Genomic DNA, 26,083 nt, shown 5'->3' with positions numbered 1-26,083 from the left:
AGTAGCTGTAAGGGTCATCAAGTTTTCACTGGTGAATTATCAGGTGTGGTCATAGAGAAATTTCCTTACTGTATAATACGTGTATTTAAGTGGCATTGTAGAAGTTTTATATTATAGGTGACAATATTATGGAGAAAACATACTAAAAACAATAGAAGAACCTAAATGCATGCTAAAAAACTTATCAGAGGTCACCCCAACTCCAACCTCAGGCTCTGGCAGGTATTAGTTCTTCAGAATCCACAACGGAGCTTTCCCCAGGGTTACAAGTTCATAGCTGTCTCAGATTCAGAACCAGAACCATTGTGAATAGTTCAGTCTTTCCTTTATGTAGCTTGTACCTTTAATTCTGAGACTCTGGGAATAGGTAATCAGCAGATAATGGTCTTCTGCTCAGGGTGTAGCTTCAAAAGACTGGATTTTTGCATAATCAGAGATGGGGAATTTGCATTCAGGTCCCTATAGAGCAGGGGTTGGCAACCTATGGCACGTGTGCCAATTTTTAATGGCACGCTGGAGCCTGCCGGGATAAGGGGTGGGGGCAGTCACAGGACAGGTAGCAGGGTGGGTTGGATGGGGGGGTGGGATTCCAGGGGTGGTGGTTAGGGGCAGGGGAGTCTCTGGAGGGGTCAGTCAGGGAGCAGTGAGGGTTGGATGGGGCATGGGAGTCCCGGGATATGTCAGGGGGCAGGGGGTGGATAGGGGTCAGGGGACCAGGAACAAGGAAGGTCCTGGGCGGGAGGGTCTCTGGAGGGGGTAGTCAGGGGACAAGGAGCTGGGTGGATTGTATGAGTTGGGAGTTCTGGAGGTCCTGTCAGGAGGCAGAGGTGTGGAGAGGGGTTGGGGCAGGTGGAGGGGGGTGGGAGGTTGGATGGGTTGGTAGTTCTGGGGGTCCTGTCAGAGGGCGGGGAATGGTTGGATAGGCATGGGAGTCCCGGGGGTCTGGCTGGGGACGGAGGTGTGGATAAGGGTCGGGGCAGTCAGGGGACAGGTAGGGGGTAGGGTCCAGTCCCGGGACAAGGAACAGGGAGGCTTAGATAGGGGATGGGGTCCTGGGAGGCAGTTGGGGGCAGGGGTCCCAGGAGGTGGTAGTCAGGGGACAAGGAGCAGGGGGGTTGGGAGTTCTTAGGGGGGCAGTCACCCAGCCCTCTTCCCTGAGTCCTGACACTCCCCCGCGCGCACACACACCATGCCCTCTGCCCTGAGCCCCGCACACCCCCCAGGCCCCTGCCCTGAGCCCTGTACCTCCCTCATACACACCCAGCCCTCTGCTTGACTCCTTCATCCCCCCCTACAATCCTGGCCCTGACTCTGGCACCCCCACCCATACCCAGCCCCACCTCTGCCCTGATACCTACACCTCCCCACATACCCAGCCCTGACTCCAGCACTTTGCCTCCAGCCCTCTGGGTCCCGGCCGCCGGCCCCGCACAGCCCACTGCTGGTCTGGGGTTCTGGCTGACAGACCCTTGCCAGCCAGGGTCCTGGCCGCAGGCTTTGCTCAGCCCACTGCCAGTCTAGGTGAACAGCACCCCAGACCAGCAACTGACTGAGCGGTCCGGCAGCGTAAGATCAACATTTTAATTTCATTTTAAATAAAGCTTCTTAAACATTTTGAAAACCTTGTTTGTTTTACAATACAACACTAGTTTAGTTATATAATATATAGACTTAGAGAGAGAGAGACCTTCTAAAAAACATTAAAATGTATTACCGGCATGCAAAACCTTAAATTAGAGGGAGTAAATGAAGACTTGGCACACCACTTCTGAAAGGTTGCCGACCCCTGCTCTAGAGATTTTCTAGGCAAACTGCTTGACTGTTTGTCCCAAAGGTCCGTTTTTGTCTGGCCCACTTTCAGTATAGTCCTTTGAAGTTCATAACCCTTTCCAGGTTTCGCATCATCTCTCCCCTCTAAAGAGGTTACATACAATCCTGGCTGACAATAATACATAACCTTTGTATTTAATATAATGGACTCCAAAGATACTTAATTCAGTTAGCTTTTTTCATGTTATCTGCCACAATTATTTACTTTCCTGAGCGCGGCCCCCCCCCCCTTTTTTTTGTCTTTCTAAATCGTAAGCTCTTTGGACAGTCTTTGCATTGTCTCTACATTGCTAGCATGTCCTGAGTTACTGACAATAGTGCTCTCCTTTGTGTGTGAGGAAAGGTTTTGCATACTCAGCTGATTGTGTTCCTCCTAAATAACTTCAATTAGAAATTACTACAACCCATTTATTTGACTTTTCTTTGACATAATTATGATCTTACAAAAATTTGGTTTGGAGAACTGCTCGTGAGATTTTTTTCTTTTTTCCTGAAGATAACTTTCAAAGTACAGAAATTAAAATCTAGACAGCTATCAATTGCTGTCTTCTTATTAAAGTTGTTTTTCCAAAAGGCTTTACCTGTAAAAGACCTCTACTAGAAGAGTTACGCTAAACATATGTAAGATGTTGGCATTAAAAAAAGTTAAGCTCCTCTGTTCACATCATTTAGCTATGCAATTGTAGTGTGATATGTTAACATTGGGTAACAAAGGGAAAGCTATTGCATTTCATGGTCATAAAGATCTTTATAAATTTTATTTCATACTGGTGCAATCTTGGTTTAAGTCATCAGAGCTAGATGTACAGTATTCAGTGCCTCCCGTAATTAAAAGTTACTCTGGGTATACATCCAGGTACATAGGAGCAGAACTTGGTGCCTTTATATGTAGCTCTAGATGAGATGGATTTGTACGTAATAGAGGGTTATTTGTTAGGTTCTTCACATGATTCTAAGGTTTGTGTTTACTGCGGAGTTAACTTGCATTATAGCTTGAATCCCATTCTCCCCCCTTCCCCACCATTAACTTAAGTGTGATGGTGCTTTTAACTCTAGTTGGCTGGCCTGTCTGGGTATAGGTTACAGCTTGAGTTTGCATAACTCATGAGCTGCTAACTAATCACTCTGTGCAGTTTGAGTGTTACTTTGTAGTGTGGCTACTCTCATTTGAGCCAGGCTAACTTGAATGTAGATAACTGGAGTTTACTTTGCAGTGACAAACGCCTAAGTGATTTAAATGAGTGGTTTCCTTTCATTTCAGCAGCCAGCGCATCCAGGCTATTCCCACCAGGGCAACTGTTGATGGATTTAAGGCCCATCTTGTCTTCAAAGAGATTGAAAAGAAACTTGAAGAGGTAAATCCCTTTATTTCTTTTTTTAAAGTCTTTATAATGGGAGACTTAATTTTTTATTTATTATGCTTTGGCTTCAGAGATAAGGTTGATCATCTAGCTTTAATTCACACCTTGTGTGCCTCACTGCATGCAAAGACTCGAAAAATGTATTTGTCCAGAGTGAGATCTGTTCAATGTAAGGTGCATCAACTTTTGCAGAATCCATGCATGTTTTCAAAATGAAAGATGTGACCCCTTCTTAAGTCTATATACTAAGAGGATCACTATGTGTATTGAGGGAGAAAATTGGTTGTTGCTGTTGACAATTAGGTGTCTGTCTGAGTGATTTGTCACGCCACACTTTGGAGCGGGAAGCACTGTGTAGGTGGTAACTGTGACAGATATTGCAATCCTATGCAGTATTTTTGGGGGCCATCGTACTAAATTTATGGATGAATTATGGATGATTGTGTTCTGCTCTCTGGGGGTGGGTTATCACAGTTCTTCCTGGAACTAAAAACGGTGGGAGGTAATAACGTGGGATATGTAAACAACTCCAAAGCACCACCTTCTGGGGTGTTTGCATATACTCATTCAAACTAGGTTTTCCAGAGACTCTTTTGGTATAAAAAGCTGAACTGATACAGGTCCTTCTTACTGATCCAATAAATGGACAGGATCTTCTGTCCAAGGGGGCACCAACCCTTGTGGAAAGGTTGGAAAGACTTTATCTTATTAGGGCCCCATCAGACTGATGGGTGACTTCTGGTAAGGTTTTAGCATTCCTGTAGGAAGTCTTTTTTTTTTTTTTTTAATGCTTTTTTGATCCTATTTTCTGCTGAGAGAGATCTGCGTGGTCACTGAAAACAATGACAGGGTTTTACCAGAGAGAAAGAGCAGCCCAGGTGCTGACCTTTAGACAGATGGCTTTCTGGGGATATTACAGTGTGACATGGGGCTAGGCAGCCTTAAAACCCCCATGCGGAAGGGAATGGGACAAGGGTTCCCGCTCAGAGACAGGTGATGGCTAGAGATCCAAGACCTCACTGGCCAGTATTCCTGGAGTGGACCACAGAGAGGGAATGCAGATGCACTTACCCCAAACTGACAATAACCACACCGATAAAGGGCTCTGTGTGCAGGGTGGGAAGGCTCCCAATACTAATTTGAGTGGAGTGAGTGTGGAGAACTTCTGCCACTTCTACAGAGGATTTGGGGGCTGAGAGAGGCTGCTACTATGCCTGCAAAATTTCAACCCATCCGCCCTCCACCTCTGACAGGTTGCCGGGAGAGGAGCTACTCATTATAGGCTCAATCCTGCAAGGTGATGAGCACGTTGGCCCAGTCTATTAAGCACATGCTCAAGTGCTTTAACTTTAAGCGTATAAGTTGTCCAGTTCTCTTCATTAGTAATATAAAATTTGAAACTGATGTGATTTGTGAATTCACTAGGCTATGCTTCCGGTACACAGAAGGTGAAGTTAGTTACAAAAACACTTTAATTACTCTGATTATCAAACTGATCTTTGTTCTTAAAACAAAGGGGGGAGGGATAACTCAGTGGTTTGAGCATTGGCCTGCTAAATCCAGGGTTGTGAGTTCAATCCTTGAGGGGGCAATTTAGGGATCTGAGGCAAAAATTGGTCCTGCTAGTAAAGGCAGAGGGCTGGACTTGATGACCTTTCAAGGTCCCTTCCAGTTCTAGGAGATTGGTATATCTCCAATTATTTATTTTTTATTTTTTTAGTTTATTTTAACAATTTGCTCCAAGTTGCTGGCAAGTCCTAGTAGTTCACTGGGTTCTTCTAATATGGCCTCTCCATTACTGGAGGTTTGCAACTTTTGGTATCCCATTCTGTATGGTCCTCTGCTTGTCCCTTTGTGGATGAATCATCTTTTTGATCCACCCAAGATACCACATCATCCATCTAAATTCTTCTTTTTCTGCCTCACGTTTTTCTGTCATCAACTTTCCCTTCCAGTGCCTGTAAACATATATCACACTCTCAATCACTTAAAATGTGGCCTGAAATAAAAACTTTCTTGTCAGAAAATCTAACTTTTGCTGAGTGCCAATCATTTTCAGTACTTGTTAGTTATGTGTTTTTTATGATATTTTCTGAATTCTTCTGTAACACCATAATTTGAAGGATTGAATTTTTGTTGTTAAGAATTTTTGTTATTCACAATTGTGATTTAACACAGACCAAATACAAGTTTTTATGAGTTGGAATTTAATCTTCAGATTCATGTCCCTTCTCATCAGACGTTTATTCTTCCAGAATGTCTTTTGCTCTAGCTGTTCTGGTGCTGACTTCAGTATCCAATCTTCCATCGTCTGTTATGATGCTTCCTAAGTAGCAATAATTTCTCACTTGCTGTATAGTTGTGCTGTTCACTGGAATCTTGCATGTTTTTCTAGGATCCTTGATACGCCTATAATTTTTGTCTTGTCCATATTCAAATCTTCACTAACTTCATCAGACTGTCTTCTGAATCAGCCAACAATACTGTCATCTGCATAGCGAATGTTATTCACCCATTTTCCATTCATGTTAAACCCTTCTATTTCTTCAATTAATTTAATCAAATACTTGCCATGTTTTCCATTTTCATCTCCCAATATAATTGCCTTCTAATGCCATTCATTACTGGGAGTTTGTACCCATCAATCCTTACAGATCTTACTATATTGAGAAATTTTGTAGTGGTTCCCTCAAAGGCTTTTTAGAAGTCAATGAAACACAAGTATGCTGTTTCTCCATTTCTATTGATCTTTCTAAGATGAGCTTCACGTTTGTAATGCTGTTTATGGTGCCCTATTCATGTTTGATTCCATATCGTTGTTCACTTTCTTCCTTATCAATCTTTCCTTGTATTTGGTCTTGAACAACTCACAAAAGTGTCTTAGAGGCATGTGATACTAGTCTGATTGTTTTATAGTCTTTAAAATCCATAGTGGTCTTCTTTTTTGGGATTTTGATACACAGTGAAGTTGTAAAATCATTCATACTCTTCTACCTATGCCAGGGCTTTCAATCCTTCATCCCCTATGTTTTTTAACAATTCAGCTGGTATTTCATCACATCCTAGTGCTTTTCCATTCAGAAGCATTTTTATTGCTACCATGATTTCTTCATCAGTTATTGGTGGGCTTCCCTGACTGATCTCTGGCTGAGATTTTTCAGGCCTGTCGTCATAGTTCCTTGATATATTTTTGCCATAACTCATTCTTGTCTTTTAGATATTGAGATATTGTCCATTTTTGTCTTTAAGGGTCATATTGATCACTTTTGTTTAATTAAAGTCTCTTATGTTTTTGATGTATCTCACTTTGTTCTCCTTATCCACTTGTTCAATTTCTTTGTATTTCTCATTCAAACTTTGCTAACCTGTTGCATTTACATGTTACTTTATTTAGTCTTTAATTTTCCTCCTTTTCTGTTGTCGATCTTTATGTATTGTGCTCACCTAGTTACTGTTGTTAATTTTCAGCTTTTATTTGGTGTTTGCTGCTTGCTATAATGAAAGAATGGTAATGTTGTGGAAAAAGACCATGAGTTGTGTTTGGATCAGAACAAGCCTGAGGCTTCCTTCATTGAATACAAGCGTGCAGGGGGTGACAGCTGTCGGAGCTGCCCCCCCCCGATTCAAGGAACACACAAGCTTTTAAAGCTTAAAACCACAAACAAATTACCCATGCTTTCGTCTTAATTACCTTATTTGGAATACATTGCAAAGTCAATACAGGTCAAAAGCAAAAAGAATAATCATATTCCCATATTCAGCCTTTTTGGTTGTTGTTATTCACGGTCTGGTTCTTTTGGGGTTTGACTTTTCTAACAGTACTGTTATGGTTATATATTTCTTAAGCGTGGCTATTGCAAATTGTCTTGTTTGGGGACTTTTCCTCCTCATGTCCCTTATACACAGAAAGCCATCGTTCCATTTTGGGGACTTTCCATTTGGCCATGAAAAAACAGAAACATGCTCAGCCAATGCTTTAGGCCTAGTAGCTTGACCAGAGTTTTAAGGCCCTCTTTCGATTTTCCTCCACGGTAACATGGCCTTTTTCCAAACTTAAAGCAAAAATTTTAATAGGGCAAGTCTGTCATTTTCAAGCAAGTATTAATATTTACCTGTTTTTTATAATTTATTTGATCTTTGCTTTTAAACTCATATTTGTAAATGGCAGTTATTTGAGACCTCAGAATTATTTGTTCTTTTTGGGTTTAGTAGACTTTTATCAGTATGTTGGGAGGGGGTAACTCCAAAAAATGGGGAATGATTATATTAATTAAAAGCAATTATATATTACCATTGGTCTCAAAATTAACAGATATTCAGCTTCCAAAGAGTATGTATTTATGTACAATATCTGTAATACATAAATTCAGGTTTGCGTGTGTTAAATTAAGCTTATCAGAATGAATTGAATAGATCTTTAATAACAGGTTGAAAGAGTCATCTATTGCTACTTGGTGTAAACATCTGTTAAAACAAATTATTTTAATTGTGCCAAAGTCGACGGAATGAAGTGATTCACTTGTCCATCAAATGTAACTTATGCATAATTGTTACAGGAAGGAGAACATTTTGTCAAGAAAATTGGTGGTATCTTTGCCTTCAAAGTAAAAGATGGTCCTGATGGTAAAGAAGCAACCTGGATAGTAGATGTGAAAAATGGTAAAGGCTCTGTAGATATTAATTCAGGTCAGTGCTGTTATCTCTACAGTATGTCTTTTGGTATAACCCATGTTATTGGAACGAAAGGGAACTATCGGGTCCTTGAAGGTTATGTACAAAATATGAACTTCTTTAGTTAAACAGGAACTACATTATTTTTAAAATCCCCACCTTATTATTGACAAGTGAAGTTAAATTTTTAATCCTCATTGTTTGGTTATGGCTAAGATTAAGTGCTGTTCCTCTTCTTCTTTTTCCTTCTGTCATCATGTTTCTTATGACACTTTTTTAAGACTTTCCAGTTAAATAAGCAGTCTTTGTAGGGATTGATTCTGGCTGGCAAACCACCAGATAGTTAATTCCTGCAACTCCCCGTTACCCCCCCGATTTTAACATGCCTGAGTAGAATGAAAAACATAGCACGTCACGCTTGCTAGCAGCGGGTGAGAAGCAGGGAGATAAGGAGGATCCTCCGCCAGTAAGAAACAAGTAAACAAGGCTGTGAATTATGCTGACAATGTAACCAGAATGAATAAAAGGGCTGCCACGCCTGCTAACGGGGCGCCCTCCTTGAGCAAACAAGCTGTCTGTATCTAGTTCCTTCCCGCATCTGGTGACCCCGACGTGATACCAGCCCTCCGTACCCACCGGCCGGCCGAGCCGTGGTGCACCACAGTGCGTCTTCGCACTCCCTTGTGAGTATGGGGGGGGATTTGTCCGTGCAACAAAAGGCTCATGCGAAAGAGCTGGTTCAATTACTCAAGGTAACAGGTCGCACAGCAGCATCGCAGCAACATGTAAAAAATTTACTCCATGTCATAGAGGTTAAATGCCCTTGGTACCCCGAGACAGAATCTCTCGAGGTTTCCGATTGGCAGACTGTGGGTGAGCGATTCCTAAAAAAACCGCGAGCACCCATCCAGTACATTTTGCTGTGGCAGCATTGTGCAGAGGCAATCGGGCGTTTGCGAAAGGAGGCGCCCCCGCTTGCCTCTCCCACCCCTACCCCATCTCCATTCTATGTCACGGAACCTCAAACCCCCTGTCCTGCCCCTCGGGCGCAGGCGACGGCCCCCAGTCCTGCCCTTTTTGATTCGCCGTCGCCTCCCTCTCTTTCGTCCTCGCCGGCTCAGAGCGCGGTGCAAGCCGCTCTTCAGCAGGCAATGGCAATAGATGCCTCCCCCTTATTGGAGAAATGGAAGGAAGACCTCCCGGCCCTCTATCCCGTTACCTATGCCTTGAATGATGCCAGAGAGAACGTTGCTACACATCACCCGTTACCATTCAAGGTTATTAGGGAAATAAATAGCGGGGTCCGCCAATCCGGCCTCCGCTCCACTTATGTGGAAGGTCTCATTAAGGGGCTGGGTACAGTCTATGTTATGTTGCCAACAAATTGGAAACACCTGTTCCGAATGATTTTATCTCCTGCCCAGTACTGTGTATGGGACAGTGAGTTCCGGGCTGCAGCATTAGCCTGCTCCTCTGCAGAGATCATCCCTGACCAAATTTATGGGTCGGGGCGGTTTGCAGAGGTGAATGCACAGTTGGTGCTCCCGGCAAAATCTTTCAAACGCACCGCACTTTCAGTCATGCGGGCGTTTCGTCGTATTCCCATGACTGGCAAACCCTTGTCGTTCTTCACTAGTATTAGACAAGGGTCCTCTGAGCCTTTTCACCAGTTTGTAAATAAATTAAAAGAAGCCACAGGCAGCCGACCTGGACTGGAATCTCTGAAAAAGACGCCGCAGGAGATTCCAGGGTATAAAAGAACAGCCCTCCCAAGAGCAGAAGCATGTTGGAAATTCTGAACAAGCTGTATACAAAATAATCTCCCTTCCACCTCTCCCCCTCCTCTAAACATTATACACAAAAGTGGCCAGTCTGAACGTACCTGTGTAAGTATAAAAGGAGCTTCGGGCTTGGGGCATTAATATTTTCCTAAGTGATGTGGGAGCGTTCCCAACACTCTCCATTGTTGTTTTATTATTTTATTAATAAAGCTTTAAAATTCAGTCATATGGTGTGTTTTCTTTATCTTCCCCCAGCGATCCTGTAGTGTCAGCCTAATCACCTGACACGAGGAATAAATTAGTAACAGAAATTTGTCACAGTTTAATAAGCAATTAAGAAGGGGGGAGCACTGCAGAATTTACACCATCTATTTGTTTTACCCTTGTTATTTTGTGTTTGCTTTGCTTGGTACTGTTAGTGCTATATGTTAAAAATTGCATAAGTAAAAGTATGCCTTAATAGAATAAAAAAATGCTATTTGGTTTTAGTTCTGTTCTGTTTAACCGGTTATGTTGTTTTTCTGCTCTGTATACATTTGGGCGTTAAAAGTGTGGGCGGAACTGAACCTCTCGTTCGTAATTCCTTGGGGTGAAAGCCATAAGCGCGAGGAAGCCCTAAGGTTAAATTAAGATCCTTCTGTCCCGTCCCCTGTAGCGGACAGTGTATAAAAGTGGGAAAGTCTAACTTAGACTGTACTTCCCTCTGCGCTCTGTGTAATTTCTTTTTTCTGTTTAAGTGTCAGCAGACAAATGGGTGGACTCTAAATAAACTCTCTAAAGGGGTTTAAATTTTTGTCCAGGTGGCAAGCCTCATAAAGGAGAACTCGGGTAGTCTTATAAATAAAAAAGTTTAAAAAAAAAGACCAGGAGGGGTGGGGGCTAGTTAAGAAGCCCACCCTCCTAGCTAAACTGGTAGTGGAACAAGTTGGTGCCCATAAAAGGGACGGTTCAGCAAAAAAAGCAGAATCGGGCCCAGGCAAACAAGCAACAAAAAAAAAAATTAAAAAACAAGTTAAAAAACTTTAAAAATGTAATAAAAAAAAAAAGTCAGTAAGTATAAGCGTAAAAATTTCAAATACCCAGGACTTACTTGGCATAGTAATTTAAGTTAATAAAAATGTCTGTTAAAAAACAAGCAAGTAATTTAAAAAAAAGTAAAAAGTTAACTCTATAGTTGCTGAAGGAAACAGCAGTTGAACTTTGTAAAAATGCTAAAAAAAAGGGCTCTTAATGTCTGCAAAATGTTTGTAAATAAATTTAGGCAAAAAAATTATTAAATTGCTATTATTTGGTTTGGCTATAAACAATTTAGTTACATTAGCTAAAAAATGTATACAGTGTTATGTAATTAAAAACCTGGGCTGCTTATAAAACAAATATATAAAAATATGGGGTAATTCCTCTGTTTTTGCCTAAAGTCAACAAGGGTATTTGTATATTTCAAGCAATAATTGTCTGCCCAAAAGGGGTGGGTAAACCTCTGTTTTTTTGTCTTTCAAATAATCAAAAAAAACTAATGCCAGCTGAACGGCATTCAACGTATCATGCATTTACTGGCACAACAAAAATTATGTTTTGTGTTCTATGTCCTGTCTTATGGTGTTTGTCTCGTGGCCAAAATTATTGTGTTTAATATTTTTATAAAATAGTCTAATTAAAATTAAATAAAAAAGTTAAATGCAAATACTTGTTTTATTCAACTTTAAAATACAAAATATTTAAATAAATCAAAAAAATATAATACACTAAAGTCTAATGCATTTGCTTAAATAAAAAAAAAAAGCTTCATTGGCCAAATTGTTAATTAAAAAAATTGTTATTATAATTTGCATGCCACCGGTCTTTAAAAGCAAAAACATAAAAAATTAACCCACTCCCCATATTATACATGGGATCTTTCTGGCTACCTCAAATTTCTAGCCAGAGGGCTAAAAATGGTAAAAAGCTATTAAACTAAAGGTTAAATTAAATAAACTCCTCAAAGTGGGTGTGCTTGTTCTAGCTCGTTGCTCCAAAGTTCTGTAATAAGGTTATTTTAATAAAAAAGTATATGTAACATATATTAAATAATAAAACTAATGTACTATATAATGGCAATGTTTACATGTTCGTTATTAAAAAAAAATGTATAAGTAAAAAGTAAAAGTTTCCTTTGCAAATTAAAAAAAGCCAAAAAAAAAAAAAAACAAAAAAAAACAAAATAAATTAACTAAAAAAAAAAAAATAGCTAAAAAACTATAAATAAAACACTGTCTCCATTCAAAAACACTGCTCACAGCTAAAACTTAGCTAATAACCAAAAAAAAAAAAATGGGGCTTAAATGTGCCCAAGCAGCTATAAAATCTGCAAAACACTGCCAGGCACTAATAACATATGTTAAGTTTCTTTTCTCACAAATAAAAAAGCGCTACCCAAAAACCAAATCAGCCCTTGCCTTCCCAAATGCCCTTCAACTAGCCCTGGCAGGCTTTGTGGGCTCCCTGTCCTATCATATTCAAAAAAATCCTCGCCTGCATGCCATTTGTCACATTCCCACTGTATTTCGTAATCTTTGCCAGCAAACCCCCATAATTAATGCGCTTACAGTATTTACAAATTGCTGCCTTCTGCTCCCGTTAAAGCGTTGTGCACACCTTTGGCATCCCCTATAATTCACAGGGCCAAGCTATCGTTAAGCGTGCAAACCGTACCCTCAAAACAGCTCTCCTCCAATAAAAAACAAAAAAAAAAATCCCGCCCACGCTGCCCGACAAGGAGGTGTGGTTAGCACATGTTCTTTATACAATCAATTATTTAAATCTTGTTTTTGATGGTGCCCATTATACCTCCCGTTTACAGAAACACTTTAGGTGCAAGGAAGAACTCCCCGCCCCTAAAGTAACGTATAGACAACTCCCTGGAACCACGTGGAGTGCCCCAGTCCCCTTGATTACCTGGGGGCGGGGGTACGCAGCCGTTAACATACCTAAGGGGCCTGTGTGGGTCCCAGCCCGTTACATCCGTCCGTGGAAAGAGGACCCCACAGGCGGCCCACAGCATGGCGTGGCACCAGGGTCTTAACAATCCCATTCCTGATTTCAATCAGTTATTAACAACAACAGTTACGCTGTCTCAAGAACGGCGCCGCAGTACTCCCAATGCACCAGTGACGTGGGTACAAACAAAGTTCCCCCCACACCAAGCTGAGCGTCTGCTGAAACAGCAAAAAAAAAAAAAAACCCCAAAAAATTTGTTAACTGCTTTTATTGCTTGCCTAAATGCTAATTCTTGTGTAATGTTATGTATAATGCCTTGGCCACCTCCTTGGTTGGCATACCTGGCTTAACAATTAGTAATAATAAAAATCTTAATCGGTTAGCTTGCTCAGCGGTTAAAGCTCTTAATGCCACGTCTATTGCAGTGGCATTGCTTAATAAAAAGCAAACAGAGCTGCGTCATAAAATTTTGCAAAATAAAGCTGCCATTAATTATCTTCTTTTGCTACATCACTATAATTGTAAAAAAATTAATAATATGTGTTGTTTTAATATTTCTAATCATTCCCATGCTATTAATAATCAAATAGCTTTAATCAAAAATCTTACTACTCAAATTCAAATTCACAATGACCCATTCTCCTCCTGGTGGAACTGGCTATCTAGCTGGCTACCAGAATGGGATTGGTTACATCAGGTAATAACCTATGGAGGACTTTGCCTTTTATTCCTCATACTCACCTGCTGTGGCGTTCAGTGTATTCCCTCCTTAATTTCATTGTGCACCCAAGGGTGCCCTTGGGCAAAAAAAAACCTGCCCTTCCCTTCTAAAAAGTAAAGGGGGAGATGTAGGGATTGATCCTGGCTGGCAAACCACCAGATAGTTAATCCCTGCAACCCCCCGTTACCCCCCCGATCTTAACATGCCTGAGTAGAATGAAAAACATAGCACGTCACGCTTGCTAGCAGCGGGTGAGAAGCAGGGAGATAAGGAGGATCCTCCGCCAGTAAGAAACAAGTAAACAAGGCTGTGAATTATGCTGACAATGTAACCAGAATGAATAAAAGGGCTGCCACGCCTGCTAACGGGGCGCCCTCCTTGAGCAAACAAGCTGTCTGTATCTAGTTCCTTCCCGCAGTCTTTGAGGAGATTATAACATACATGACTCTTGGAAGGACCAATGTCAGAATAAACAGAATTGAGTGGCTACTACACCAATGGAGATCCTAGAAATGCCTGAAAGGACAGATAGTAGTTAGTTTTTGAAATTTGGGGGGCAGGCTTAATTGCAGCTGCAAATTGCCTGGCCCATGTCCAGAATTGCTGCATCCACTGATTACAACATAAATCAACATTGGCTGCATGGTAAGGGTACAAAACTTGGTGGGGGAAATTATATGTAATGCTATTACAGAAAGAGTGGAAGTATTTGACATTCACTCCACAGCAGTGGAGTAAAAATACTTCAGAGTTGTTCACTGAATGTACTTCAGAGAATTGGATGGTTCATGTCTTTTGTAATTTTGTCCTTGAACATAAACCTGCAACTGAGTTAGCAGAATTTAAGTACGGTATTGTTAGTTTAAGGAGAAGATGTTTTCAGTCGTTATTCTTTCTGTTACGAATGCATTAAAGAACAATGCTATATATAGATACTGGCCTATCTTTTGTCATAATTAAAATCTAGTCAAGAAAGTCAATGAAAACTCGTTGTGGTTACAGATACAGATGAAATAGATGATAACATTTTCAGCTGGTTTATGGTTAAGGAGTTCTTGAAATCTCCTGGGGTTGCACTAACTCAGCAGCTGTGGCTGTGAGCTTTTTTTTAAGAAATGTACAAAGGAAAACAGAACACACATGCCTCCTCTTGAAAAGCTCTGGGCAGGAAATGCCTCAACTTGGAGTTTGTGTAGTGATACATATCTCCAGGAAGTGTCTCAGGAGAAAATAAACATCTAATCCAAGTTAAAGTTTTTATTTCTACTTAGAAATTAAGTTCGCAATACAAATCAAAAGGGTGAAAAAATATGAATCTAACTCCTGGAGTTAACTTTTAACTAATCACATAAGGATCGGTTTCTCAGTGAATGAAGAATTAAATACGTTTCCCAAATTTAAAAGAAATAATACTACTTAGTTTTCAGCACCTTTCACAAATATTAAAATCCCCTATGTAGTTCCAAGAGCAGAAAGGGGAAGTGACATTTCCCTTCCCTGCAAATGACCATCAAGCTGGTTCTGGGGGGACTATGTAGAGTAGATAATGTTATGCCCATTGAAGGTGAAGTTCTGTGCTGCATTTCTAAAGGTACACCTACATTGTGATAAAAGACCTGTGGCACTGCCGCAGCTCGGGTCAGCTGACTCGGGCTTGGCCTGCAGGGCTATAAAATTACTATGTTGATATTCTAGCTAGAGTGTGGGCTCTGGACCCTCCTTCCTCACAGAATTTCAAAGTCTGGCTCCAGCCAGAGCCCAAACGTCTATGGATTTTACGTCTGCAATTTTATAGCCCCACAGCCCTGTGAGTCTGAGTCAGCTGACCTGAGCCAGCTGCAGGTCTTTGATTCCAATGTAGAAATACCCTCAGAGGTATAAACACAAAACTCACAAATCAGAAGGGGAGGCTTTAAGAGGCCCTTGGCCCCTCCTGATCCTAGGCTGCTCTGGGGGCTGTGGTGGCCTCTAGGATCACTGTCACACATACAATGTTTCCCTCCCACATTTTGCACACCCCCTGTAGTTGGGCATGTGAAGAGGTCCCCATAAGACCGTTTTATAGTTGTTTTTCTGCAGTGCCAGCAATAAGGAAATCCCAACCAGATAGGACTTCTGGAGGCCATTTATGTCTGATCCTTTCCCCAGCACAAAGGGGCTAAAGTGTGGCTGAGGATCTCTCCCTCATCTCAGTTGAGATTGACAATTGTGATGGATTATTGCTGTGGACTCTACTCCTTTTGGAACTGGATTGTGGTCACAGACTCACTTTACAGGCCTCAGACAGTCCTCAGATATTAGCAACTTCCAGCTGCCAGTGACCTGGGTCTGATTTGTACTAGCAGTCTAGAGAAAAAATTTAAATCTTATTGCTCTACTCCAGCCCATCTAATCCCAGTGCCCTTTATTATTAATGGATTTATTTTTGTAGCAAATGCATTAATACTTAGATTTAAGTACTGTCTGACTATATAGGCTATATTGTAAAGCCCTGTCTGGGACTCCTGCTGATCCATATGTAACAAGAGTTTCTCAGTCAAGTTCCCTCTGACACTTATTTGTTAGTGATTATGCAGTACTTATGCTGCTAGACCTACTAATGAAGCTTGCTCATATTTTATCCCTTCCTTCTAACTTCTGCTGAGCTCTGTTAATAAGCAGCATGTGACCCTATAGTCCATGACTTTTTAATATCATTCCACTACTCTACGTTCGCAGGAGCTTTAATGTGACTCATGCCTGACGGTGCTCTGTCTCTCTCAACTTGAAGCTAAACAGTCAAACTCTATCTCTGTTATGTGTTGCAGATAAGAAAGCTGACTGTACAATTACAATGGCTGATTCTGACTTGTTGGCTTTAATGACTGGCAAAATAAATCCACAGACAGTAAGTAAAATGAAGATTAAAGGAAAAGCTGAATATCTATACTTGTTTTTATTTTACATAGGCTATGAAGCAATGCCTTTTTTTTTTTCTGGATTCTTTTGGCTAAGTGATGAATACTTTTTTATGCAAGAGTATTTTTTGAACACCTGTTAGATCTAAAGGATAGCAAATATAGGTTTTTACACTAATGTACTTTCAGCGTACTTGGCAGAATGTTTACCTGGCAATCAGTAAGTGCAATGAATAAATTTCCTGGTTGGAACTGCTTCATATTCAGCCTTGTTATAACAAGGCTGCATGCTGAAGAAATGAATAGCAGAAAGTACACTAGTCACAGAACACCCAAGTACTGAACAGTCTAAAACAAGGCAGTTACTGTGCCACAATTCTAAGATTCTGTAGGTGCTCGAGTCATATATTGCTTCTAAAAATGTTACTCTCGTTCTTGAAACTGTTTATTAAATTCCTCCTGTTTTGTAAGTGCACTACTGGTCCATTCAGAAAATTATGAAAGTGCCACTCACAGTTCCAGAGTTAAGTGTGAATTGAGCATTTTTGCACTTAAACCAGAGATTCAACCAGTTTGTTGTGTACGAAGAATACAGCATATCCTCACCAAAATCACAGCATTTACTCTCTTTGAATACAAACTACAATTTTGTGAGACTTTACAAGCAAATTTTATTACTTTAAAATGAGTCCTTTGAGTAATTTAGCACCTGATGTTGGACCTTATCTTTGTCCTGAATAATCTTAATAATGGAATAACACAGATGTTTTACACTTTTCTGTTACTTAAAAACTCACTGAAATCTTATGTGCAGGCTATTTTTGAAGACAATTTTAGGATTAATGGTCATTTCCCCCCCTGTTCTTAAGTGGAAGTTTCTCCTTTAGCATGGCGATGAGGAATTTTGTTGTTCTGCATAGAATTTTACATAGAACTGCTCTCTTTCAAAATGGCTGTCATCTCCCATTATTTTCAATGGGATGGAAGACATTGGCTGTTCTCAGATGGTCATTTTTATAAGGGATTGTTTCCCATAGTATTCCTCTCTGCCTTCTGATAGTATAGGGGGCTTCACTTATTGGAAACAAGTGGTGGCAGTGGTCAGTTTGAGGGTGGCAGCTAATGCTTTGTCCCATTGAAAACCATGGGAGAGGAGGGCCATTGAGAAAGAGGGCAGTTCTTGAGTGTCTCTGATTTTTGTTAACCAGCCTCTGTGACAGATAAGCTTTCATTTTTTAAATAAAGGCAAAAAAGACCATTAATCCTAAAAATTTGTTTTGAAAAGTTACACATTATATTGGATGTACTCACCAGATAGGCCAGGAGAGGAAATTTGAGGTCTGAAGGTTGCAGGAGAAGACGAGGGGGAAATTAGTATCTGTACGCAGGGGATTGTGGAGTGCACAAAGGAGGGAGAAACTGGTGTTGTGTACAGGGAGATAGATGCAGACACAAGCAGGGGAGAATTTGGGCAAGAAGAGAGAGTAGGAAACAGAGGTACATGCTGTGGCTGTTTTGTGCTGCTCTGGTGATGCAAAGCAGCTGTAAAAAAAAAAAAAAATCAAACCAAAAAAACCCCATTTGAATTGGCCAGTATGCTCTTGCTGATTTGCTCTGCTTCAGAGTGGCATAAAGCCATCAGAACATACTGGTGAATCTGGCCTAAAAGTTTGAATTATTTTTAATTTTAAGTTGATACTTTATATTTTCAAATCATCAGAAATATCTCAGGGTAACATTCCCTTTGGGATTCTTGCTTGCAGTTCATATATAACACTTTTTGTCTGGGAATTCCCTTGAGTTTTAGTATAAAAATTACTCAAAGAAATTCCCAGACTAACAGTGTGATAAAATGGAGTTAAGGTTGAATTTACCCACCACTAATTTAGGGTAAAATACATGATAGGGATTTTCTTCTTATCCCAAATAACAAATGTTGCAAACCCAGAAATTCAGATTTAACCTTAAACTTAAATATCCAAATATGTGAAAGTGCAGAAATCTAAACAACCTTAACTGTCCTGTACTGATACAGTATGGGGGTGAGGAAAAAAAATCTCTTTCAAAATCTGTTTTATCTGATCTGGCACCATATAACCGTAAACTGCCTTTATCACAATTATACGTTACTGTGTTGTCACTACAGAGAAGTTAATGTAGTTTGGGGACAGTAGTGCCAGTAATGCTCAATCTGGGAAGGCTTTTCAGCTGATAAGCATGTTCCACTCTGAACTCCAGTGTGTAGCCTATGCAGGGCTGGTTCCAGGCCCCAGCGCGCCAAGCGTGTGCTTGGGGCGGCATGCTGCAGGGGGCGCTCTGCCGGTTGCCAGGAGGGTGGCAGGGGGCTCTGGTGGACCTCCCACAGGTGTCCCTGTGGAGGGTCCGCTGGTCCCGTGGCTCCGGTGGCGCATCCGCTGGCATGCCTGCGGGAGGTCCACCAGAGCCGCGGGACCAGCGGACCCTCCGCAGGGACGCCTGTGGGAGGTCCAGCGGACCCTCCGCAGGGAGGCCTGCAGGAGGTCCAGCGGAGCCGCGGGACCGGCGGACCCTCCGCAGGGAGGCCTGCGGGAGGTACACCAGAGCCACGGGACCGGCGAGCGGCAGAGCGCTCCCCGCGGCATGCCACCGTACTTGGGGGGGCGAAATGGCTAGAGCCGGCCCTGAGCCTATGAATCACTTATGAGGAGGCTTCATGACATGCAGAAAGGATGCAGTCTGAAATGAAAAAAAGTAGTACTTAGCCATCCCATTCAATTTGGGAATGTCTGGCTTCCCTCATCACCAGCCCCCTCCAACATATATGACGGTGGCTTAATGAAATTTATGCAAATTAACTTCTCTTTGCACTGTATACTTTTATGCAAAGCTGAGAATGTAACAAAAAACAACCCCCCCCCGAAACTTTTTTGCCAAACTTGGTAAGATATTTAAATCAAGTATTGAGGTCCTCGTTTTTCCAAGTACACTTTTGCTTTCCAGTATTTCTATGTGATTTGTCTGAAGTAACCATTAACTCTGTTTTATGGTCTGTCACTGAAATTTCGGGGGTTCTGACATGCTTTTGTGGAGCCCAAGTCCTTCCTTACGTAGTAAAAGAGACTTCTGACATTTAACATACTTAACTGCTTAGATATCACAATTACGTAGCACTGTATATAAACGTCAGGAAGTTTCATCAGGCCCTGATCCTGAAAAGATTTACATATATGCTTAACTTTACGTATGTGAATTCATCTCATTGACTTTATTGGGACTGCTCACATAAATCTCTGCAGGACTGGGTCCTAATTCTCAAAGGCCCATATTTTAGATATTCTGTTCATTCTTCACAGACAGTTGGGGTTGGCAGTTTCCATTATCATCACATTTTGGATTCAGTATTTAAAAGGTAAAAAATGTAAAGCAGTCTATAATGCAGCATTTTGACATGGGGAATTATGTGCCTGCTTCTCTACAATTTTTTTTTCTTTCCTTGATTCTTTAACTGAGTCTACATGTAAGTGCCGCAGAGGTGATGTGTTCTAGTCTGTAAAGAAATTACAGCCCGTGCTACAAAGTCTTTTTATATTCTGTATTGCCATACTATTTAAAAGCCTCCAAATATTAAGTGTAAACCTTGGATAAAGTGGTGCAATGAAGACAGGACATTGTCACCTGAAAGGATTAGAAGCATCAAAACCAAAGGACAAAATAACATTCTTCATTTCATCTTTGCAGGCTTTCTTTCAAGGTAAATTGAAGGTTTCTGGGAACATGGGCATGGTTATGAAGCTTCAGAGCCTACAACTTCTGCCAGGCAAAGCTAAACTTTGAATTCATTTGACTGCACTTCACACACAAGACTATATATATTTGTCAAAATCCAGAGTGGAACTAGACATTGAAAGTAACAGTAGTACATGTTTTTCTAAATTTGGGTAATCGAATTCATCTTTTCTAAACTTAACGGAGCGTTAATAGAGATTTAAGGTACCGTCTTGCTGAACTCCATATATCTGTCTAGTGCAAGGTGAATGTAGTAATTGTGACTTCAGACTAAACTGAGGCATTCATGGTTATTAACAGTATAATCCAAGGAATTATATAAATAAAATTTGGTGGTAACCAGTCTGAATTTTTAAAAAGCCTTATGTATTTTTAATGAGAGAGATCACTTTGCTGTCATTGAACTTAAATCTAACAAATTTGTTCTTTAATTAAAATTATTTTATGAGAGGGATCTCTACAGCTATGTAACTCTTTTTAAACTCCTAGGAATCTGTTTTTAAAATATTTTCCATACTACTGCTTTGGAAATTTAAAAAAAAAAAATAACCTCTAGAAGTAAATAAAAACATTCAAAATTAGTGGTCAGACCAAACTTTGCTTTGAGATTCACAGCATTAATTGTAATGCCTCATCACCTTGAAATAAGATTGAGAGGAAAATCAGATAACATCTGCTTTGTTTAAATACTTATTGATAAAATATTCCTAGAGCTGATAATTCTTTTAAGTTTTTACCTAATACTATAAAAAAATTCTTATTCCTTTTTATTCGGTGGAAAAATAATGTATTCTGGTCAAATGTTTAATGGAAAATTAAATATGCTTTTCCTATTCTGTGTGGTTTTTTTTGTCAGATTTTATTATACAAATCAATTTTCATGGTGCATACTGTGAGGACTATTGGGGCCAGTTTTTCTATGGATCACCATCAAGCGGGTGACAAAGTAGTCTGTTATCTACTGCAGAATTCATTGTGGAGAACCAGTGTCTGGGGAAGAATATCTCACATAATGTTCTGATTTTATATATTTGTTGGCTAAACTAAACAAGCAAAAAAGCATAAAATACATATAAACAAATCAAAACCCTGGCTGGGATGATTTAGTTGGGGTTGGTCCTGCTTTGAGCAGGGGGTTGGACTAGATGCCTCCTGAGGTCTCTTCCAACTCTGATATTCTATGAAATTAAAATAAAATGGATTAACATCAAATCTTTGAATTAATCTAAGTATCCGATTGATTAAATCATACCAAATAAACCTAAAATTCTTAAAAAGCTTTACCTAATAATTTGGAAGACAGTCTTAGCTATCAGCCCCAAAATAATAGGACATCGTCAATTTCAGTGCCAACTGATATATTTGTCATAACAACAGGAAGGGTCAAATCACTCCCAGGTTGAAATTTTCTGATGTCCAATGTGGCATTCCCTGGCCAAATTACAGATGATTAGGCAACAATCTTTCCCATCTCCTCTAAAACAGAGTTACAAAAATATAGATGAAAATAAGTTTCAGGATTTAAGCATATGACCCCGAAACCCTGAAATATGTGTGATCTTTTAGTTAGCAGTGCTAACCTGGGGCAGTTTTTGGTGTTTGAGGAAATAGTCTATGGATATGTTTTCAAATTCTGTGGATTCTATCCACATGCCCACTACCAGCCATCTTCTGGAGTTAAAAAAAAAACAAAACAAAAAAAAGAACCCCAAAGCCCAAGTACAAGCATGTTAAGATAGAGGTATCCCTCTACTAGTAAAAAATGGGAAAGGAAAAGAATACAAAACCAAAGAGGCTGATATTCAGGGTGGTTTTCATTCAGCTTCATGAGGCTGGTATGTGGTTGAAAAGATTAGCTGGTGAGTTTGTTAGCTCAGCTATTAAATGTCAACAGAATTGCTGACTGGCTAGAGGTAACTTGGTTGTAGCTGCTGTATCTCAGACATTTGCTGTCTAGGCCCCTTGGCCTTTTTGTCAGTCATTGTGGCAGCATATGGTAAGAGTCCAGCAGCGATTGCCAGAAGCAGTGGTTTCTTCTTTACCTTCAGTTTTTGAAGATTGTGATCTGACTGGTTCTTACCCTTTGGAGCAACTTAAGAATTTCTTGGCAAATCCAAATGAGCGACTTTCCTTCAGAAAACACTGCCATTGTCCAATGGAGTTTGGATAGATCTGCTTTATGCAAACAAATAACTGCTCAATGCTACTAATTTCAAGGACAGAAAGTTTATAGATCAAAAACATATCCAGTCAGCAGGTTCATAGGTATTTTTACACATTTGACAGTCATGGGTCCATCTGCTGATGATATCTCAACCATCGTAAAACAATTTAACTTGGTTTTCTTGGTTTTGTGCTAGGTGTGTTATGTATAGAGAAACCTTAACTCTCACAACAGTGTTTTTGTGTACTATATTAGAAACAGGCAAACACCATCAGGATTCCCGCATTGTGCAATGTTCTTACCTTTTATAGCCACAGCAATCGGATCACATGGGATGTTTACTCCCATCTTACCCTAATAGAGAAGAATCTGTTCATGTGTTAGTGAGATGTGAAAACCAGTAAGTTCCTTGCTTGTGTGGTAGCATGAAATTCCTTCATGATCCCAAATTTGGTGGCAATTTAAACTCTGCTTGTGCCCAAGAATCACTTGCTTCGTACACTGGTGATGGGGAATGGGGGCAAAGTCCTCCTTTGATGTAACCTAAACCTGGTTTGCATGTGTCTTTCATTTCCAAACTGTCCATGTGTTTCTCAGAAGTTGCATAAAGTAAATAGATCATTACCGAAGCCTTTGTCACCTCTCTAAGAACCTATACATGCAAGAAGATTCCTCGTTTGCCTCCATAACCTTGTCTTCTCCAAACAACATAGGCTTAAGCTCTTCACCATCTCATAACTAAGAGTCTCCATACCTTTTGATCATCTGTTTTTCTGATCTCCAGAATGTGTGCATCTCTACATTGACAGAGTACTCCAAACTGGATGAATGGTGGAAGTCTGGCAAGCTGCTATTTCAAGTACCTTATCTTTTTGTGTTAGCCTGATTCCTTTCCCCCATTTCTCTGATTCTCCCTTGCCGGCAGTGAAGTATTGCACTGGAAATGTGAAAATAACTTTTGGTATTAAAGGCCTTAAAAAACCCAGCACTTCTCCTTCAGGCAGTAGACTTAGTAGTTTCAGGTTCCCAGCTCATATGACCAGAAATTTCAGCTTCAGCAATTAAACCTTATAAAGTTCCCCCTTTTTTTTGGGCTTCAATGAATAATCTTTTTCTTTTTGAAATATGTCATTATTTTTATCAACTGAAATTAAGTTGTTGATCATTTAACATTGGTAAAGAAAAACTGTCAGAGTTGGCAGAGCTAATATTTTCATCTTTATATCTGTTTGCAAAGTCCATGTAATTTTTATATATGATTTTTGTATTAATGTGCAAAACACGTTTCAGTACATATAGAAAATCAAATCCATGTCTCCAAGGCTGAGCTGATGAGCAGAGCTGTCTAACTCAGCAGATTTGGCTTACAGGAATTTGTGTTACTATTTCACTTTTGGTTCAGAGCCCCTGATTTTTTTGTTTTGTTTTCTCTCTCTCCTTGAATTTTGGATTTGAACCTAGCTTTTTTGCCTGATTTGAAAACAAAGCTAAGCACCATGGAGTTTTGATAGATCCTCCTAAAACCATAGGCTTAACTGCTAAAAAGTGATTAGTGATTTTGGGTGCCCAACTTGAGACACTTAAAGGGGAGATGATTTTCAGAGTGTAGAAGTTCAGCACTTTCAGAAAATTAGACCACTTTAAGGTGTCTCAATTTGGGCACTTAAATCACTAATCACCTTTGAAAATATAGGCCATACATGCAGTGCAGGATCACAAACTTTTGAGAATGCCTTGCCTAAATCAGGCACATTTGCTAGAGCACTCTCCATAGCTGAATGAGTGTGCATGAACAACAGGTCTGGGATATCTAGGGAAACAGTTTTAGGCTTCAAATTTCTACAGTTTTATAAGTTGTCAGATAGGGCTGGCCCTATGATTAGCATGGCCACATGGGAAGTATGGCATGCAGGTCCTTGGGCAGACTTCTGTAGCTGCATAGGACATTTTGAGGTGGGGACAGGATTGGATAGATGGATAGATCATTTTTTGTTATACTAATGGGAGTACGTGCTCATTTTTTATAGGTTTGGTGAGTCGTGAAGGAAGGTCAGGTTGCTTGTCATTGGTGGGGAGTATGGATGAAGAGGCTTAGTCAGTTAGCAGGAGGAGGAAGGAAGATTTATGGCGTGTGTGTGTGTGTGTGTGTGTGTGTTGGAGCCAACCATCCACTCTTTGGGGCCATGTAAGGCAGTGGTTTTCAATCAGGGGGTACGCATACCCCATGGGGGTGTGCAGAGGTCTTCTAGGGGGTACATCAACTCATCTAGAGATTTGCTTAGTTTTAGAATAGGCTACATAAAAAGCATTAGCAAAGTCGGTACAAACTAAAATTTCATACAGATGACTTGTTTATACTGCGCTATATACTATACACTGAAATGTAGGTACAATATTTGTATTCCAATTGATTTATTTTATAATTGTATGGTCAAAATGAGAAAGTCAGCAATTTTTCAGCAATAGTGTGCCATGACACTTTTTTGTGTTTGTATGTCTGATTTTGTAAGCAAGTCGTTTTTAAGTGAGGTGAAAGATAAATGAGACTCCTGAAAGGGATACAGCAGTCTGGAAAGGCAGAGAACTACTGGTGTAAAGCATATTGCAGACTGCTGGGAGGAAAAGTCCTTCGTGACAAATAAACACTCAACGCAAGCATGAGGCTGTGTGTGACCATCCTCTTCCCACGTGCCCACTTCGTAGTTGATCATTTTAGATTGTAAACTTCCTGGAGCAGGGACTTTCTCTCGTCTGATTTATGTGGTGCGAAGCTGAATGTCAGCTCTTGATAAATGGAGGCTAATAATGCCCACAACTAGACTGGCAGATAAAAGGTAGGGAAAATTATGAAAATTATGAATTAATTATGAAAAATCAATATCTGAGTACGCAAACCACATATGGAGGACAAATGGTGAGGAGCAACTCAGTGTGGTATGGAACCAGTTCTTACAGTACTGAAAACAAAAACCAGGTGCGCCACTTGCAGGAGTGACACCATGGGCGATATTGTGCTGTATATTTTTAAAGCAGAATTTCCCACCAACTTCAACAGGTAGCTCTGCTTAAAAACAGATGACCAAATATAGCCCTTTAAGTGGGGTCATCACAAACCAGGAGGAGGTGGTTATAGGTACAGAAATATTATCAATGCTACATCAAATTAATCAGGATGTGATACATAATAGAGAAAAGTACAAAATACACTTTGTATCAACTGTATATGTTCAGTTAAAAGCCTTACACAGTTATTGTTAGGAAACATGAAAAAAATGTATGTCCTCCAAGAAAATTAGGGGTCTAAACTAAAGTCACTAAAATCAGTGGAAAGAGGATAGTGGGTTTAGGATTAGGCTGTATAGTTTATATCTTGGATTTGAATACCTGCCTCAGTTCTGAATTACATTGGATACCAAAGTTTACCATCTTTAAGAGAGTATATATGGCAATTTACCTGAAAAATGCTTTTTATAAAAGGTTTGTCTTGGCGTCTCTTCAGGAGTATCAATGTTTCCGTAACAAGCCCAGGTTGACAAGGACGGACGCAAAGGATAAGAGAAAGCAAAGGTAAGCAACTGTTTGCAACGTTTTAGACTCTATTAAAACTAAACTTAATCTAACTAATCCCTCTCACTCGCTCCTTCCATGCTGCCCACAAGTGAGTCAATAATCCCATGATATATAATCACTTGTAACTGAACGATCAGAATGTTCACATCTGAAATGAGCTGCCAGGTTATCCCATTGCTCATACACTTTGTTCTCACCCCAACCATCTCTTTCCTGATGTTTGTCACTTACTCATCATGTCAGTGTACATTTATATTACCCTTCTCCTAAAGAGTTTACAACCGGTGCGATTATGTGCTGAGCCTCTAACAGGTAACAGGCCAGGGGGAGTAGGGCTGTGATGGCTT

General features: G+C 40.3%; 1 protein-coding gene across 1 annotated transcript in view; it reads left to right on the top strand.

The window, feature by feature from the left end:
- SCP2 (sterol carrier protein 2) overlaps window positions 1-20,838 on the top strand; it is a 58,345-nt gene extending 37,507 nt beyond the window's left edge. The window contains exons 13-16 of the mRNA XM_050962443.1: window positions 3,095-3,185; window positions 7,748-7,877; window positions 16,148-16,227; window positions 19,955-20,838. Coding sequence (XP_050818400.1) covers window positions 3,095-3,185; window positions 7,748-7,877; window positions 16,148-16,227; window positions 19,955-20,050 — 397 coding nt within the window. The 3' untranslated portion in view covers window positions 20,051-20,838. The remainder of the gene's footprint in view (window positions 1-3,094; window positions 3,186-7,747; window positions 7,878-16,147; window positions 16,228-19,954) is intronic.
- The last annotated feature ends 5,245 nt before the right edge of the window (window positions 20,839-26,083 follow it).

This window comes from Gopherus flavomarginatus, chromosome 7, assembly GCF_025201925.1.
Source record: "Gopherus flavomarginatus isolate rGopFla2 chromosome 7, rGopFla2.mat.asm, whole genome shotgun sequence".
NCBI classification, from domain to species: domain Eukaryota; kingdom Metazoa; phylum Chordata; order Testudines; family Testudinidae; genus Gopherus; species Gopherus flavomarginatus.
The sequence above is the reverse complement of the archived record's forward strand: the minus strand, read 5'-3'. Positions and strand labels throughout refer to the sequence as shown.